Below are 15,428 nucleotides of genomic sequence, written 5' to 3'. Positions count from 1 at the left end.
TGTTAAACTAAAAAAAAAACATATAGTAAGATGTGCTATATTATACCTGTGTTCGCCTTTTTCAGCCACTCAACTGTAGCTGTCAGATCCTTGACAGCAGTTTCCTGTTCTTTTACCAGGGTCTCAGTCATGCTTGACTTGTCACTGATGTTGATGAGCTCCTTGGACTGGTCTTGAATCAAAACGGAGAGCTACACCTCAAGCTTCTAACATTTCAGTGACTCTATATTTGCGTTCATATATTTATATTATTATATAGACAATTAGACAGAATTAATGAGATGTATGTCACTAATGATATAAAATAAAGTGTACCTTTGTTTTCTGTTTTTAGTGCCTGTACTTCTGCCTTGAGGTCCAACACCACAGTCGCCTGTCCTTCCATTTGACTTGTCTTGTCTCCAAGATTTACCAGTTCCTGGGTCTGAACTTCAAACACAGCGAGAGAGCAAAATTAATGTGCACCTGTCACAACAAAATGTGAGGAAAAACAAATAACATGCTGTTGGGCTATGGGTGACTGGGCATGGGTAATTGATATACTGTATTCAACTGGCTAATCAAAAGTAATCAATACCTTAATTTTCCCTCTTCAGTTCCTCTACTTTAGCCTTGAGATCCAAAATGACATGCTGCTCCTTAATAAGGTTCTCAGCGGAGGTAGTCTTTTCACTTACAGCACTTAGTTCCAGTGACTGATCTTTAATCACAGGACAATGATAGGTAAATAATATGCACAACAGGAGTGCATCAGAGTAAACAAAACAAGCAAATGTATCGCTTGAAAGGACAAGAATATCTGCATCCTTTATTGGCCAATGTGAACGACATGGTAACCCTTTACTTGAACCCCACTTTATAAGGCTAATATAACCATGTTGTAAAGATGTTATGACAGTATACCTGGCCTGTCATGACATGGATATGTGGCTCTAATAGCACAGGGTCATTTGTATATTATGTAAGGGTATCTATATCATTATAATGCAGAGTTTTTACCAGCATTCTCCTCCTTGAATGTCTCAACAACTGTCTTCAACTCTGTCACTACAGTTCCCCCCCATTTTATAAGAAGTGTCCTTAATATAGACTTTATGATTATGGCGTAATGTTGTTGGTATTTGAGCTCAAAATGTCATCTAATCAAATTATAACTCTCCATTTTGAGGTATTGAAGCAACAGACCCAGTCAATTAAGTCTTACTTGTAAAATGTGTAAAGACTCAGACGGTTTAAAGTGGGATGAATGGTAGAATGTACTTGGAGCTTCAAAGGAATGTACGGTCAACTTTCACATTTGATGAGATTGACTGTCCCTTTTGGAGGACGTTATAATAATTTACCCACTTTCTCTAGCTTCAACTCTGATACAGTAGCCTTCAGTGTAGTAGCCAAGTATGTAACAGCAACATGTATTCATGTATCATGTACGTATTAACAAAGTACAGTATGTTACCGGCGTTCTCCTTCTTCAGTTCCTCCAGAGTAGCCTTCAGGTCCACCACTGCCGTCTGCTGCTCCTTCACCAGGCTCTCAGTGGAGCTGGACCGGTCACTGATGTCAGAGAGCTCCACAGACTGAGCTGCAGCCAGGAGAGGGGAAACACATTTCAAGATGTCACCGAACCGAATGGGCCTCTCAGCAACAGATCAAGCCAATCAATAAAGAACGTCACATTTCGAGATGCTTTTTCGCTCTACTGAGCTGCACCTTCATGCTTGTCCCTGAGTCCTTCAATCTCAGTCTGAAGCCCAGCCACCACTGCCACCTGTCCCTCTATCTGACCGGTCTTCTCTGTGAGGACCACCAGCTTCTGGGCCTGGACTGCGATGTTATCACACAATGAAACATCAAACAACAACATCATAATGTAACACATCCACTATGAATCTGATTGCTTGTTTAATGTCAGTGTTAATCATGAAACACAAATCAAATCACTGGACCTTTTAAAATGCAAATAGCCTGCAAGCCGTGTATGAGCCATGTAAAGTGAACATAACTGTCTTTCAGAAGCTTTTGAATTGTCCCATTGGGAATAGAAACTTACGGGAGTTCTCCTTCTTCAGATCCTCCACGGCCGTCTGCAATCCAACCACTGTGGTCTTCTGCTCCTCCACCAAGATAACAGTTGAGCTGGTCTTATTGCTTAGTAATTGCAGTTGAATGGCTTGCTCTAAAGTCACACGAAGGTCATGACTGCATTGCAATGAACACTGATGTACTGTACTGATGATGTAATAAATATGGATGGTCGTGATCAAGAGTTCAAATTCAACTGTGAATGCATTATGTGCCAATGTAATTTAAATGGTAATAAAATGCATTGGGAGATAACCCCCCCCACCCCGACCTCTCTCTCCAAGATCTGCTCTGACAAAATGTCTGAGAATGTCACCTCTGATCTGTGCCATGTGCCACTGAGATCTATACGTATACAGTATTTTTTTTTTATATATATATAAAGTTTGCACCTGTGGTTTGACCCTTCAGTAGGTCCACTGTGTTTTTCAGGTCAACCACCACGGCCTCTTGGTCTTTCACCAGATTCTCAGTGACCTTTGACCTTACATCAACAGAGTCCAGCACATGACTCTGAGCTGCAGCCGCAAAGGAAGACACACAAGATGTCCGTCATCAATCAATATACAGCTGAAAGAATTGATAAAAGCCAGATATTCATGGAATGCTGTCTTCGATGGCTGCCAGCTATTGACCAGACTTGTATGAGTCAGAGGAAAGCAGTAAATAGTTTATTTTCTTGTGAAGCATTTCTAACCTTGCTTAGCTCTCTACCTGTCTGAGAGTCATATCATACACCACACGATCGCGTCTCATTATTGTTCACCTGTGTTCTCATCCTTGACCTGCTCCACCTCGGCCTTTAGCTGTGCCATGGCCATCCCCTGTAGTCTGGCTTTTACCAGACCAAGCTCAATCTTTTAAGATTGAACATTGGTCTGGGGAGTCCGCTATGTATTTTCTACTGCACAAGAGGTGTGATCAATGGGCATAGTTCAAATGACTATGTACGCAATTGGATAGTCATTCACCAATCTGACCAACGAACCAGGTGACGTTTGCAGAGCGCCGCTACCGTCATCATTTTAAACCTGCCAATAGTGCCGGGTGGATAAGCCAACTTGTGATGGGTCCCGGCAAAATTGTAATGGAAGCAGCAGAAAAAGATTCACAGGTTTCCAGCCTGAGCTGCAGGGCGAATAAGAAATCACCAGCAGATCAGGCTGAGTTCACCCAGCCTACATCCCCTGTGTCTCCATCTGACTCTCAGCAGAGCTCGGCTTCTCGACCAGGGCTGTGATCTCTGAAGAAGGCTGTGAAGGCTGAGAGCTTGAGCTGCAACACAGTGCATTAAATTTGCAACCGGCTGACTCATTGCAATAGGAATATGATTGACAGCCAAAAACACAACTGCTTAAGGTAAAGGAACATGCACAGTGTGTCTCTGCTTTGAGCAGTGTGTCTGCATATTGGAGCAACCAAATCAATCGCTATTCAAACCTGCATTGAGATTATACCAACCTGCATTCTCAGTTTTTAAGTCCGCTACCTTTGCAGTGAGGTCTACCACAACTAGCGCTGCTCCTTCACCAAAATCTCAGTCAAGATTGCAATGTCAGTGATTATAGTCAGTTCCGATGAGAAACCTATAAAAATTGCACAAGAGAATTGCAGGTGATTTTTGTCAACCTGTTGTTTTATATGCATTTTTTCCCTTTTGTCTTTTCATGGGGCGCATTATTGTTCTCATGTCCGAACAGTTTAGTTTCAAGGACGTTCAGGTGTGTGTGTTGTGTGTGTGTGTGTGTGTGTGTGTGTGTGTCCTGTGACTTTGGTGTCTTTGAGAGAGTGCTGCTGCTACCTGTGTTGTTGTTCCTGAGCTCCTCGATCTCAAACTTCACCTGTTGCATGGCACTCTGCTGCTCGGTCATCTGGATCTCAGCTGTGCTGGACTTGGCACTAAGAGTTTGCAGGTCATTGGACTGAGCTAAAATCCAGGGAACGAAAAGCAAGTTGTCAAATGATTGTAGCATGTCGTGGCACCAGAGGCAGAAGTCTGTGTGTGTGTGTGTGTGTGTGTGTGTGTGTGTGTGTGTGTGTGTGTGTGTGTGTGTGTGTGTGTGTGTGTTCATGTTGCCCATTTAATCTAGGACATGGCATATGTTCAAGTATTGTGACTTAAACTAGAGATGAAATTGTGTCATCATTTACCAGAACATTTTGTGCAGAGTACAATTCTTTGTTTTCTGCTTCCTTTTAGAATATGGAAAGAGATTGATTTTTTGTTTTTATTTCTTTGATGCCATTGGTCAAATGCATAAATCCCTAATTTATAACAAACAAAACAAGGCAAAAAACAAATAAATGTATACTTTAGTTTAGGTCTATGACACAATGCTCAGTATGAATGCAACATACTGTGTGTTTACTAATCCTTTGCTTCATGTACCTTTCTACATGCATGGACACAAATGCACATGCACTACATTCAGTCAGGATGTTGCTTTAGAAGCTCTCCAATCTGACATGCCTTACCTGCATTCTCTTTCCTCAGCTCTTCAACGTCACCCTTGAGGTCCACAAGCACAGTCTGCTGTCCCTCCACCTTGGCATCTATGGCATTTGATCGACTATCAAGCATTTCCAGCTCCATACTCTGAGCTGGTGGGACACAATTTCCAGACATTGATCGACTTTATTGTCCATTTCACGCACTGTTCTGTGATATAGGCCATGGCTGGCAGTGTCTCGACATGACAGCTCAAAACTACTGCTTTCTGTCCACCTCAAAGGGAATCAAAGCAAAGTGCAATGAACCTTACCCCAGGTAGGGATCAAACATAAAACTTTGGCATTTGTAGTTTGATTTCAAAACAACAAAAGTTTAATGGTCCATACAGCTATTATTCTCCTTTGGAATATATATATATATTTCTTTTTTTCTTTTTTTTTTCTGTATATCTCATACACAGCTCAGCACACACATCAGAATCAGTCAATGGAGCCTTATTCATTTAAGTCTCTCACATTTTGTAAGTAAAGAAAATCAAAACCTTTTATCATTCTCTTGAAAGTAATAGCATGAGTCTGACTTGTGGTACATGTCAGCTATATAATGCAGTTTGGCTTGCTTGTTGATGACAAGGCAAGTAATATTAATATGTATATGTAATGCAATATATCTCAGCGATATAATGCAGTTTGGTTTGCTGATGACAAGGCAAATACAATAATATATTATAATGGGAGTCCCCAAGTACCTCACATTAAAAGAAATTCAACAAGAGGCAATAATGATTTTCCTCAAAAGGTCACATTTTTACCTTCATTTTCTCTCTTAACTGTGTCCACCTCAGCCTTCAGGTCCAGCACCACAGTCATCTGTCCCTCCATCTGGCTGCTCTTGTCCCCAAGGGCTATCAGTTCCAATGCCTGAGCTGAAACCATTAGCTTCCACAGTGAATACATTATCATAAAACCCATTTGATTTGTGACTTTCATGTTACTTTTGGGGGTCAAGTTCTTAAAATACACATTACATGATGTGTGGTTCAGTAACCCCCCCCCCCCCCCCCCCCCCCCCCCCCCACACACACACACACACACAAAAAAACAAATCTTGAAGAATAAAATTAATTTGGGAATAAAATGAATTAAATAGGTTTTTCACCAGCATTTTCTCTCTTCAGCGCCTCCAAGTCAGCCTTCAAATCAACTATGACTGTTTGCTGTTGTTCCATGAGGATTTCGGTGGTGTTTGACATGATAACAAGCTCCTCCAAGCCTGAGGCTTGATCTGCAATCACATACATAACCATAGTAGCCATGGCAAGAAAGTTTGGGTGCAGTTTTAAAGACTTTGCACTTAACAAGCTCAGTTCTTCTTTCAGCTGCTCATGACTTGCTGATCCTTGTGTGAGCAAAACACTGTAGCTCTTAGTGTATTTGTAGTTTATTTATATTATCACTCACCTGAACTCTGTCTCTTCAACAGATTCACCTCTGTCCTGAGCTCCGTCATCGTTATCTCCTGGTCATCCAGCTGGGTCTCTGTAATGTTCTGCCTCACGTCCAGTGAGATCAGATGCAAAGCCTGAACTAAAATTACGACGAAAACAACATTCAAGTCACATACAGTACCCCTCATGCTTTCAGCACTTCCATGACTTTAGTTTAGTTTAGTCCTGTCCAAAAGCATGTATAGTTGGGTCAGGTGTTTGTGGAAAACCTGTTATTTCTACTCTAAGATCATATAGGATTTAAATCCCCAAAATAAAATTCCACACAAGTTAAAACAAATGAATGATATTGGATGAAACAGTGGTATGGCAATGAATATGTCTGCGTTGTCTGAACTAGTTTAAGTGATTTACTTAATAGTTTAAGTGATTAACTTAGAGATAACCATGTTATGATGTATAACATTATCACATCATGGAAGATGCTGTATGGTATGATCAGTAGTTATTTCACATATGCTTTTATTGCATCTAAATGAGATGTTTTGGTTCTTACAAATACTGGTAACTTAATAATAGTCAGAACACTGGGAATCAACCATACAGTAATAACAGGACATGACATGACAGGTTAATAACAAGGGTGTAGGACTTTAGGAGCGGGGTTCAGGGAAGGTGCTTTAGTACACAATCTCAGGTGGAGGGAGGACCAATTGTTTACCTGCACTCTCACTCTTCAGTTTCTCCACCACAGCTCTCAAACCAGTGTCCTGTCCTGAGCCTTCAAACACATGTAGGAGAGAACAAGGAAACAGGATCTCTCAACAAATCCGCGCCATACTTCCACTTGTTTAAATGTTTGAAACATATATATATATATAGGTGGAGGCGGAGGTGGATAAACTGCATTTACTTGCGTTTAGCCTCCACTACAACCCTGTATACTCTCTCTCTATATATATATATATATATATGTGTGTGTGTGTGTGTGTGTGTGTGTGTGTGTGTGTGTGTGTGTGTGTGTGTAGTGTGTGTGTGTGTGTGTGTGTGTGTGTAGTGTGTGTATGTGTGTAGTGTGTGTGTGTGTGTGTGTGTGTGTGTGTGTGTGTGTGTGTGTGTGTGTGCACCTCCCGTCCTCAGTTCCTCCACGTCAGCCTTCAGCTCCACCACCTGGGCTTCCTGTGTCTCCACCTTATTTATGGTGATGTTGAGCCTCGCATTAAGGAAACTGATAGCCAGACCTTGAGCTAACAAACCTTTCAAAAGCTCTCAGAAATTCACAATATCATGTTTGCCTGAAGCTACAGGTTCTTTATACAATACCCTGACTCTCTTTCCTCGCTCTCTCCACTTCATTTTCAATGGCGGTCAGCCTAACCTCCATGTCTTTTAGCTGAACGGCTTGTCCTTAGATAAAGAAATAAAAAAAAAAACAGAATCCACAGTTCATTAGCACTCTGTTTGTTAATACATATTTCCTCCTAGGTTTGAAATGCATAATTGCTTTTTTGTCATTAAATTACCTTCATTCACGGTGTACAGCTTTTTGATGAGGCTCTCGCTGTCGTTCAGCCTGGTCTCCAAAACTGCAGAAACAAATTCCCTCGTTGAATGGTCATCTAATTTTTATTATGCTTTCACTGCTTTTTCATTCTCCCCTCAGCTCTGAAAACACTTTGCATTTCAAATGTGCAAAAAATCAAGAGCGTCGGTATTGATGAGAAATAGTATTACTGAAAACACATAACTTTAAAGGTCTTCACTGAAATTTAAAGAGCTTCTTGAATCTTATCCTCACAGTTATTTAAAAAATGAAATCAATTTCCCAAAAGAAATGAAGAGGAAAGATGCTTCTCAATGGGGCCATACTCTTTTCCACCCAGTGGAAGTAGTTAAATCGGTCCTTCAGCCTATGACTACATGCGCATCAGACTTTTTCCGTACACAACCAGTGCATTTACCTGAGTTAGCCATCTTCAGCTCATCTGCCTCAAGCTCAGAGCTCTTCAGCTTCATCCAGAGGAGCTTGAGCTGTGCTGCGTGCTCGATTAGTCTGGGCTGATGTTCCCTCAGCTGACCTTCGCTTACCTCCAGCCTGCCGTCCAGCTCCTTCACCTCCGAGGCAGTGAGACCCAGCTGGATGCCCTGTTCCACCATCATGGCCCTCTGGCTATCCGCCTGGCTCTCGCCGGCCTTCACCGCGGCCCGCAGCTGGGCTAAGTCCACCTGGGTGGCGGACAGTGCGATCTTCTGCTGCACGGCCAGCTCACCAATCTCCCTGACCAGGGCGCGCAGCTCCCTCACCTCCCCCGAGAGGTCAGATTTACCCTCTGCGGGGACGTCCACTCGGGCCTCCACATCCTGTGGATGTTCCACACTCCTCCTCACGGCTCTCCTCCCTCTCTTGACTTGTGATGCCGATGCGCACGCTAAAAGCATGAGTCCAACGAAGACAGCGACCCTCATCCTGAGCTGAGATGCGTGACTAACCAGATGAACTGAGGAAGCCAATGGGCCCCCAATATTGCCCCCCTTATATACATGTTGGTTCTGTATCCATGGTTAATCATTAAGGAGGGCTATTTGAATGGTCATATTTTTAGAAGATTGAGAGGCCTCTTGCAGCAGGCCCTCTAAAGGGGATAAGGCCATTTGAAATGCCCTTTGACCTACTATGCATAGGGTGTTGTTTTAGTCTATGAGAGACCTTGCTTCAGGTGTTGGCTTCCCATAATGTAAAACAGAGTAATCTCCATGCTATGCTATTTAACATGCCTGGACTGCTGTTTTCAGGTGCATTCAGCCATTGCAATATTGCATGAGTTATTTTTTCTTTCAGGATGAGATACAATTTTGCCTGATATTATTGCTGATGGATCACACTGTATTTTAGAGTTATGAGAATTCTTATTTAGCACTTCTCATAAAACAGCTCTGGTCCTTAAAACTGATTGGCCAAGATGTGTTTGAATCCACAATATATTTCCTTATCTAGTTAAACCTGTGAATCTCCTCACTTAGAAAAAATTTACAGCTCATCCTAGGGCTCTTGAAGTATTATTTCATGTACTTTTTACGAGCACCGCCATTAATCCCCACCTCCCAGCTTTATATTGTAGCAATCATGACCGTTTCCAGCCCTGCCGTTCTGGTTAGAACCACCTCACTCCTAATCTCACTCTACAATTGTGTTCATTACCTTTACTTGAAAGATTACATGCAATTTCCACAATCAGGGGAGAGAGATTAAGATGATAAGCTTGCAGTTCGTGCTACAAACTTTAACTACTAAATTGATGGTAATGCACTTGCACCTGTTTTACAGTCCTGCTCTTTAAATCATTCCTTGATGTTTGCAAGGTGTGATTCAAGAAAATCTGTGTAAATTGATTGGCAATTGAATGTAAAAGTAATAAGAAGATAACTATTAAAGTTGCTCTGATTGAGCTGTGTGTGTGTGTGTGTGTTTGTGTGTGTGTGTGTGTGTGTTCACAAAATATGCACACACAGACATAGCGCTGCAAGCTTCTTCACCACATCCTGTCCCTGTTGCTATGAAAGTGCCAATCAGTATGATGACGATCAAGCCCTGTAAAGTCTGGTACACATCATAATAGCTTTGCCTCTCTCATGGGTTGTAATACATAATCAAGGTTTTTACACCACCATATTACAAGAGAGCTTTATTGCCTCTGGCTGTTGTAATTTGGTGTGTATTAACAATTTGCAGTGGGCAGGGCTGCTTTCCTGCTCATCAGTTGTCAATCACAACACACTCCCTATCATTAGAACATGCCATCAGAACATCTTGACGCAGGTTTACTTTTTCTTCACTGTCTCTGTAGAGACTCATTGACGGTCGATGTGCAACTCCATGACATGGACGGCCCTGTCCCTGCACAATGGTGAATCATTGATGTTAAGAATTAGATGTGAGTATGTGTGTGTGTGTGTGTTTGTGTGTGTGTGTGTGTGTGTGTGTGTGTGTGTGTGTGTGTGTGTGTGTGTGTTTGTGTGTGTGTGTGTGTGTGTGTGTGTGTGTGTGTGTGTGTGTGTGTGTGTGTGTGTGTGTGTGTGTATGAGAGACTGTGAGCCTGTGGCCATGGAGGATTGGCTGGGCCTGAAGTGCCATTCTTCATGTGAACTACTGTTGAATAATGAAATGTCTGTCTCTCTCCTCTCTCCCCCCTCTGCAGTAAGTGATTGAGAGCCACACACTCTCTGCGAAGCAGGAGTCACATTTAAATATTTTAAGACGCTGTACAAATATTATACTGCACAGGCGTGCGTGCCTAAAACCCAATTCAAATGCTGTCTTAGAGTTTTATCATGTTTGTGTAAGCCCTGTTTTGTTTAATGAGTGTCAGTGATTGATTTGCCCAGGTAAAAAAATAAATATCTTGAAGGAAAGTGTATGCTTTTACTTGTTACTTTTTAAAGGGAGAGGAACAGTAATTATTTTCTTGAACCCCCTGCGATTATGAGTTTGTTGTGAAAATGTCAAACATGCCATAGTAGATGTCATAGCATTAGTCATCATGTCAGTCAGTGTTCAAAGATATAACAACCTTCAAACATGACACCCTTAACAACCTGGGTCATACTCAAACAAGCTGCCGTGCTATGAAACAATTTTGAGGCCTGTCCTGACAAACCCTGACGTTGTGGTGTGAGTGTTCCACTTAAGTCCATGATGACTAATGACAATGACTTACATCTCCTGAGATATGTGTGGAACTGTTATGTCAGATGTATGATGAAGCGTTCAAATATAATCTTCCCTTGGAACCTTTGTTCTGGTATGTTCAAAAGTGAACAATACAGGGATTGAACAGTGCAATAACTCCACTTATTATTAAATATTAGGGGAGAGTGGGGTGAGTTGTGCCAGTTTTTACTTAAAGTGACTTTAAAGGGAGGCCATGATAGTAATGCTTCCAACTACAATATGAATATATTTCAGGATGTGGTGCATCTCTGGGAACAATCACTTTCAATCTGAAATATAGTATTTAAGAGATATAGTTTTCGGAAAAAAAGTGGTCTTGTGGCACAACTTCCGGGGTGCGGGGTAAGTTGTGCCTTTGAAGAGAATGCATTGGGGTAAATTGTGCCATCGATTATTGAAGTAAAACAGTATATTTTGATCTCAGACACTGTAATGCTTTATAAAAGCTAGACAAATTCAATACAAAATTACTCATTTAAGGTTTATTTAAAGTTATTTTACAACATCAAAGGCCAATTTTCTACAAGCCTATTGCGCCACATGAGCACATCAAAGGTCATTTTCCATTGTCACACCAGTTTCATCCATGTTGTAGATCTTGTGTGGAGGGAAGTCATACCTGAAATGAGATTAAAGTTTTGTTGATCAGAGAAGTTTACAGCAGATTTAGGTGGTTGGATGTGGTTGTGTAGATGTCAACTCTGCCACTGCTACTACCTAGAGATGATGTTCCCCCTCTCCTTCCCAGGCTTCCTGGTCAGTGTGTGTGTGTGTGTGAAGTTCACAGCATTTCATGGGACTTAGACCGTTAGAACATTACTCCTAGTGCCTTTATATGTTCTGCCAGCTCCTTCTCCGTACAGTATGCCCTGCCTGTCTTCCTCTTATAACTCTGTGGCATGATGGTATATTTCTATTTTTGGTCTAAAATTAAGAATGTCACATAGTTTTAGTGATAAAATGTAAGAATTAAATGTGGGGGTGAGTATAAGTGGAGGTGCCACTGGCACAACTTAACCCAGGGTCTTTGGCACAAATCACCCCAACCCCACCATTTTGGAAAAAATGCATCATCCATCAGATATGAGCTAACATCATGCTAGCTGTATAGATTTATAATGTAGCTTACCAAAGCACTAAAACATGTGTGAAATGTTTCAAACTTGTCTATAACTGTTTTGACACAACAATCAAAAAAACATGATCATAGAAATTTTACTTTGAAAGGCAAAAAATAGTTCTTTTAACTTAAATGTGCTTACCTCTCATGCAATGAGGCTCTCTTCTCTGCAGGATTATTGAAATGGCTGAGTCTTCAAAAATGTGTGGTCACATGACCAATTTCTTCTATGGTTTCCTAGAAATAGGGGGTGGCACAACTTCCCCACTGGCACCAATCACCCCACTCTCCCCTACAGTTTTTTCTGAATGCTTAAACACAACAGTGATTCTTATAGCACAATTTCTAAAACTATTAATACCACTCACTGAGTTCGCAAAACTAAAAGCACAAAGACTCTTTTTTCGGAACTGTAAACACAACTCATGCTTTACACTCAATTTCCAAATGATCAACACACTCCTAGCAAATCTATACACATACAAATACACTATTTTGAAAACTCCACACACAAAAAACTGTAAGCACATTTACAACTTGTAAAAAACTGTAAGCACATTTTTTGTAACTATGGCTTTTTTTTTGCAAAACTCTACACACAAATAGGAAAACCTTTCACCCAATCAGCAAAACATTGTAGTTCTCTTGCAAAAGCTAACACACCTTGCTTAACTCTTCACACCTTCGTAAAAATTATGTTTTCGTATCAAACAGTAAACACAAGCCATCACAATAGTAAGCACACAATGTACCAACTACACACTGATGGTATGAATAAAAATCATCTGGCTTTTGCTTTCTCTGTGCACAAGGTAGACTATGTCAGTTTGAGGTCATACTTTTGTCATAGTTCTGTAAACATATAGGGATCCAAACTTCAAGTATTGGTGTTTACTGTATTTACACACATCCAAACAAACACAAGTGTGTTTTTCCAAGTCAAAACACAAAATAGCCATTTCACTGAGACAAAACAAATCAGTCTACATCAGGTCATCACTCTAAAAATTCCGTCTCAATGTCCTAGTCCAAGGCACCAGGAAACATATATTCTGGAATGATGTATCCAGGCCTGATATGACAATATCCCACATGTGGACTGTTTTTTTTGTCTGTAAAAGGGCTATTTCTTTCTCTATTCACTCTTCCTGCTCCCTCCATTGTACCCACTGTACATTACCTGTGGCTTATTTATAGTGCTTAGGCTGATTGCAAAGTGAACTAATTATCTAAAACAGTTTTCACATGAGAAAGTGTGCCAGAGAGTTGGCAAAATAGCAGGAAGAGTGAGAAGAGTAAGAATTAGAGGAGGCCGAAGAATAGGACGTGGAGGTGAAGAAGTAAGAGGAAGAGGACGCGGAGGTGAAGAAGCGAGAGGAAGAGGACGACAAGGACAATGAGGTGAAGTTAGAGGAAGAGGACAAGGAGGAGCTAGAGGAGGACAAGGGGGGGATAAGAAGAATAAGAAACAGAATTACTGATGACATCAGAGCTACAATAGTGGACCATGTAATCAACCATGGAATGACCCTGAGGGATGTTGGCCAACAGGTTCAGCCTAACTTGAGCCGAAATGTTTCCATAGGGCTGTTTGGTCCACAACTGGTTTACAGATCACCCTCTCTTCACTGTACTCAACCTCCCTCTACTCTCCATTCCTGAATCTAATTGAAGAGTTATTCTCTGGCTGGCACTGGAAGGTCTATGACCGTCATCCCCAGGGTAGGGGCGGCCACTACGGCCATGGCCGTCGTTGCCTCTTGCGTTGGCCGTGAGGCCCCTTTGAAAATCAGGTTTACAGGCCACGGTGGCCTTGGTGCCCCCTTCTTTCAATATTCTGCTTTGCCTCCTACTAATAGCGATTTTTGCGTGCGAAAGTGCGTCCAAATTCCATTAATCTCAGTTGAACTACTCGCGAAGTAGCCTATTCATCACACAGACATCACAAGTATCACATGAAAGAGCTTTTTCTGAGCTTTTAAACGATGTTACCCGATAATTGCTTAGTTGAAGGGTTCGCGAGGAAAGTAAATAATATAATTAAATTTAATCATACATTCTACTGAAGGTTTTGCGTCCCATGATCTCCCAACCCATTCATTTCGGTGGAATACTTCACGAACCCTTCTTTTAACACACGACAAACCATATATCAGAATAAACAGCAGACCTTACCGAACACAGAGGTGTAAAGCAGTCCCTTGCAGGGTTCTAAATTAACACCCGCCAACCCGCCAAATGCGGGTTAAAATTCATTTTTGCGGGTGTTAATAAAAACTTACTAGCCAGTTTGGCCGGTGATGCATGAGGCATTACATGCATGATACATAAGGCTCTGTTTTCGGTCATATATCCCCCGGCAGTACTTCCTACATTTCCCATGACCACTGTGCCGTAATGCTACGTCGGCTGCACGCAGTTTGCAGTGAAACCAGCGCGAGAGACCATGGAAACGATGGGAGCGTCTACCAGAAAACACAAGGAATTAGAAGAACGAGGAGCCAGAGCAGGGAGCATAGACTGAAAGAGGAGGGAGTTAGCCAGTAAAGTAAAGTAAAAAGTACCTAACACATGTACATAACACAAATGCATAATGCATTACGAAATATTAACGCAATTAACGCATTGTGTTTAGCTATTTCCTTTGTGGGGGGCTGATGTCATGTAACGGAGACCGCAAAACCTGAAGCAGATCATTTTATTGTCTATGGAGTTAGCTGAAGATGGAACGTGAGGAGCTTGTGGGCGAAAATTTTCAGTTTTAAAAAGGTAGCCTGATCAGTTATCACCACCACCACACGCATCACGCACTGTGCATAGGGCACCAAGAGACAGAGGAGGGACCAACATTTAGCCAATAAATAGTAGCTGTACTGCAAACTGTTTTTCACTCTTGTTAGAGAAAGTATACAATGTCAACATGCACCAACAGCATGTTACATAAAGATGATACTTTTCGGGTCCTCTCTATAAAGATCCAACTTGAACATAGGCCCTATGCTACTCCATTTAATTGAGAACGAGTCTGAGTGTGCAGGAGAGGGAGAGAAAACGAGTGGCAGGTTCTAGCTGGCTTGTCATTGTTGATAATAATTAATATCTCCTTTTTATTAAGTTAAGATTAAACTAAATGCGGCAGTGGTTGGGACAGACTAATGGGGGCGAGAATAGGAATGAAGCAGGGGATGAGGATATCGACAGAGAAATAGATAGATAGAGATCCCAAACATGAAATGAAGTGAAGTGCACTTTCTGTGTATATTTTGTGGTATGTATTCATGCCAACAATGTTAATACAATGATCAAATGCATTCAGTGACACTCATCTCATAAACTCATAATTCTCTTATTTTCACCGGGAAAAAATTGGCTAATAGAAATTCTGATTGGCTAGTAACTTTAGAAAGTTACCAGTCACATTGGCTGGTGATCAAAAAAGTTAATTTAGAACCCTGGTCCCCTGTACAGTTAGCCGTTCCAGAGTAATCCAGTTTTGAATTTGGACATGCATGGATGTCTCCAAATTTGGGCTTTAAGTTTTACAATGTGTTTAAATTGTTCCACATGATTTCATAACGGGCCAAATACAAAATAAATG

General features: G+C 41.4%; 1 protein-coding gene across 1 annotated transcript; it reads right to left on the bottom strand.

Moving 5' to 3' along the window:
• Window positions 1-46: 46 nt before the first annotated feature.
• LOC125309741 (DNA repair protein RAD50-like) lies at window positions 47-2,897 on the bottom strand. Its single transcript, XM_048266833.1, has 8 exons — window positions 2,849-2,897; window positions 2,475-2,600; window positions 2,051-2,176; window positions 1,711-1,824; window positions 1,457-1,582; window positions 578-700; window positions 316-429; window positions 47-172 (listed from the first exon to the last, which is right to left on the bottom strand). The coding sequence occupies exons 1-6, from the start codon at window positions 2,895-2,897 to the stop codon at window positions 579-581; spliced, it is 663 nt and encodes a 220-aa protein (XP_048122790.1). The 3' UTR covers window positions 47-172; window positions 316-429; window position 578.
• Window positions 2,898-15,428: the final 12,531 nt, after the last annotated feature.

This window comes from Alosa alosa, chromosome 2 (assembly GCF_017589495.1).
Source record: "Alosa alosa isolate M-15738 ecotype Scorff River chromosome 2, AALO_Geno_1.1, whole genome shotgun sequence".
NCBI lineage: Eukaryota > Metazoa > Chordata > Actinopteri > Clupeiformes > Clupeidae > Alosa > Alosa alosa.
The sequence above is the reverse complement of the archived record's forward strand: the minus strand, read 5'-3'. Positions and strand labels throughout refer to the sequence as shown.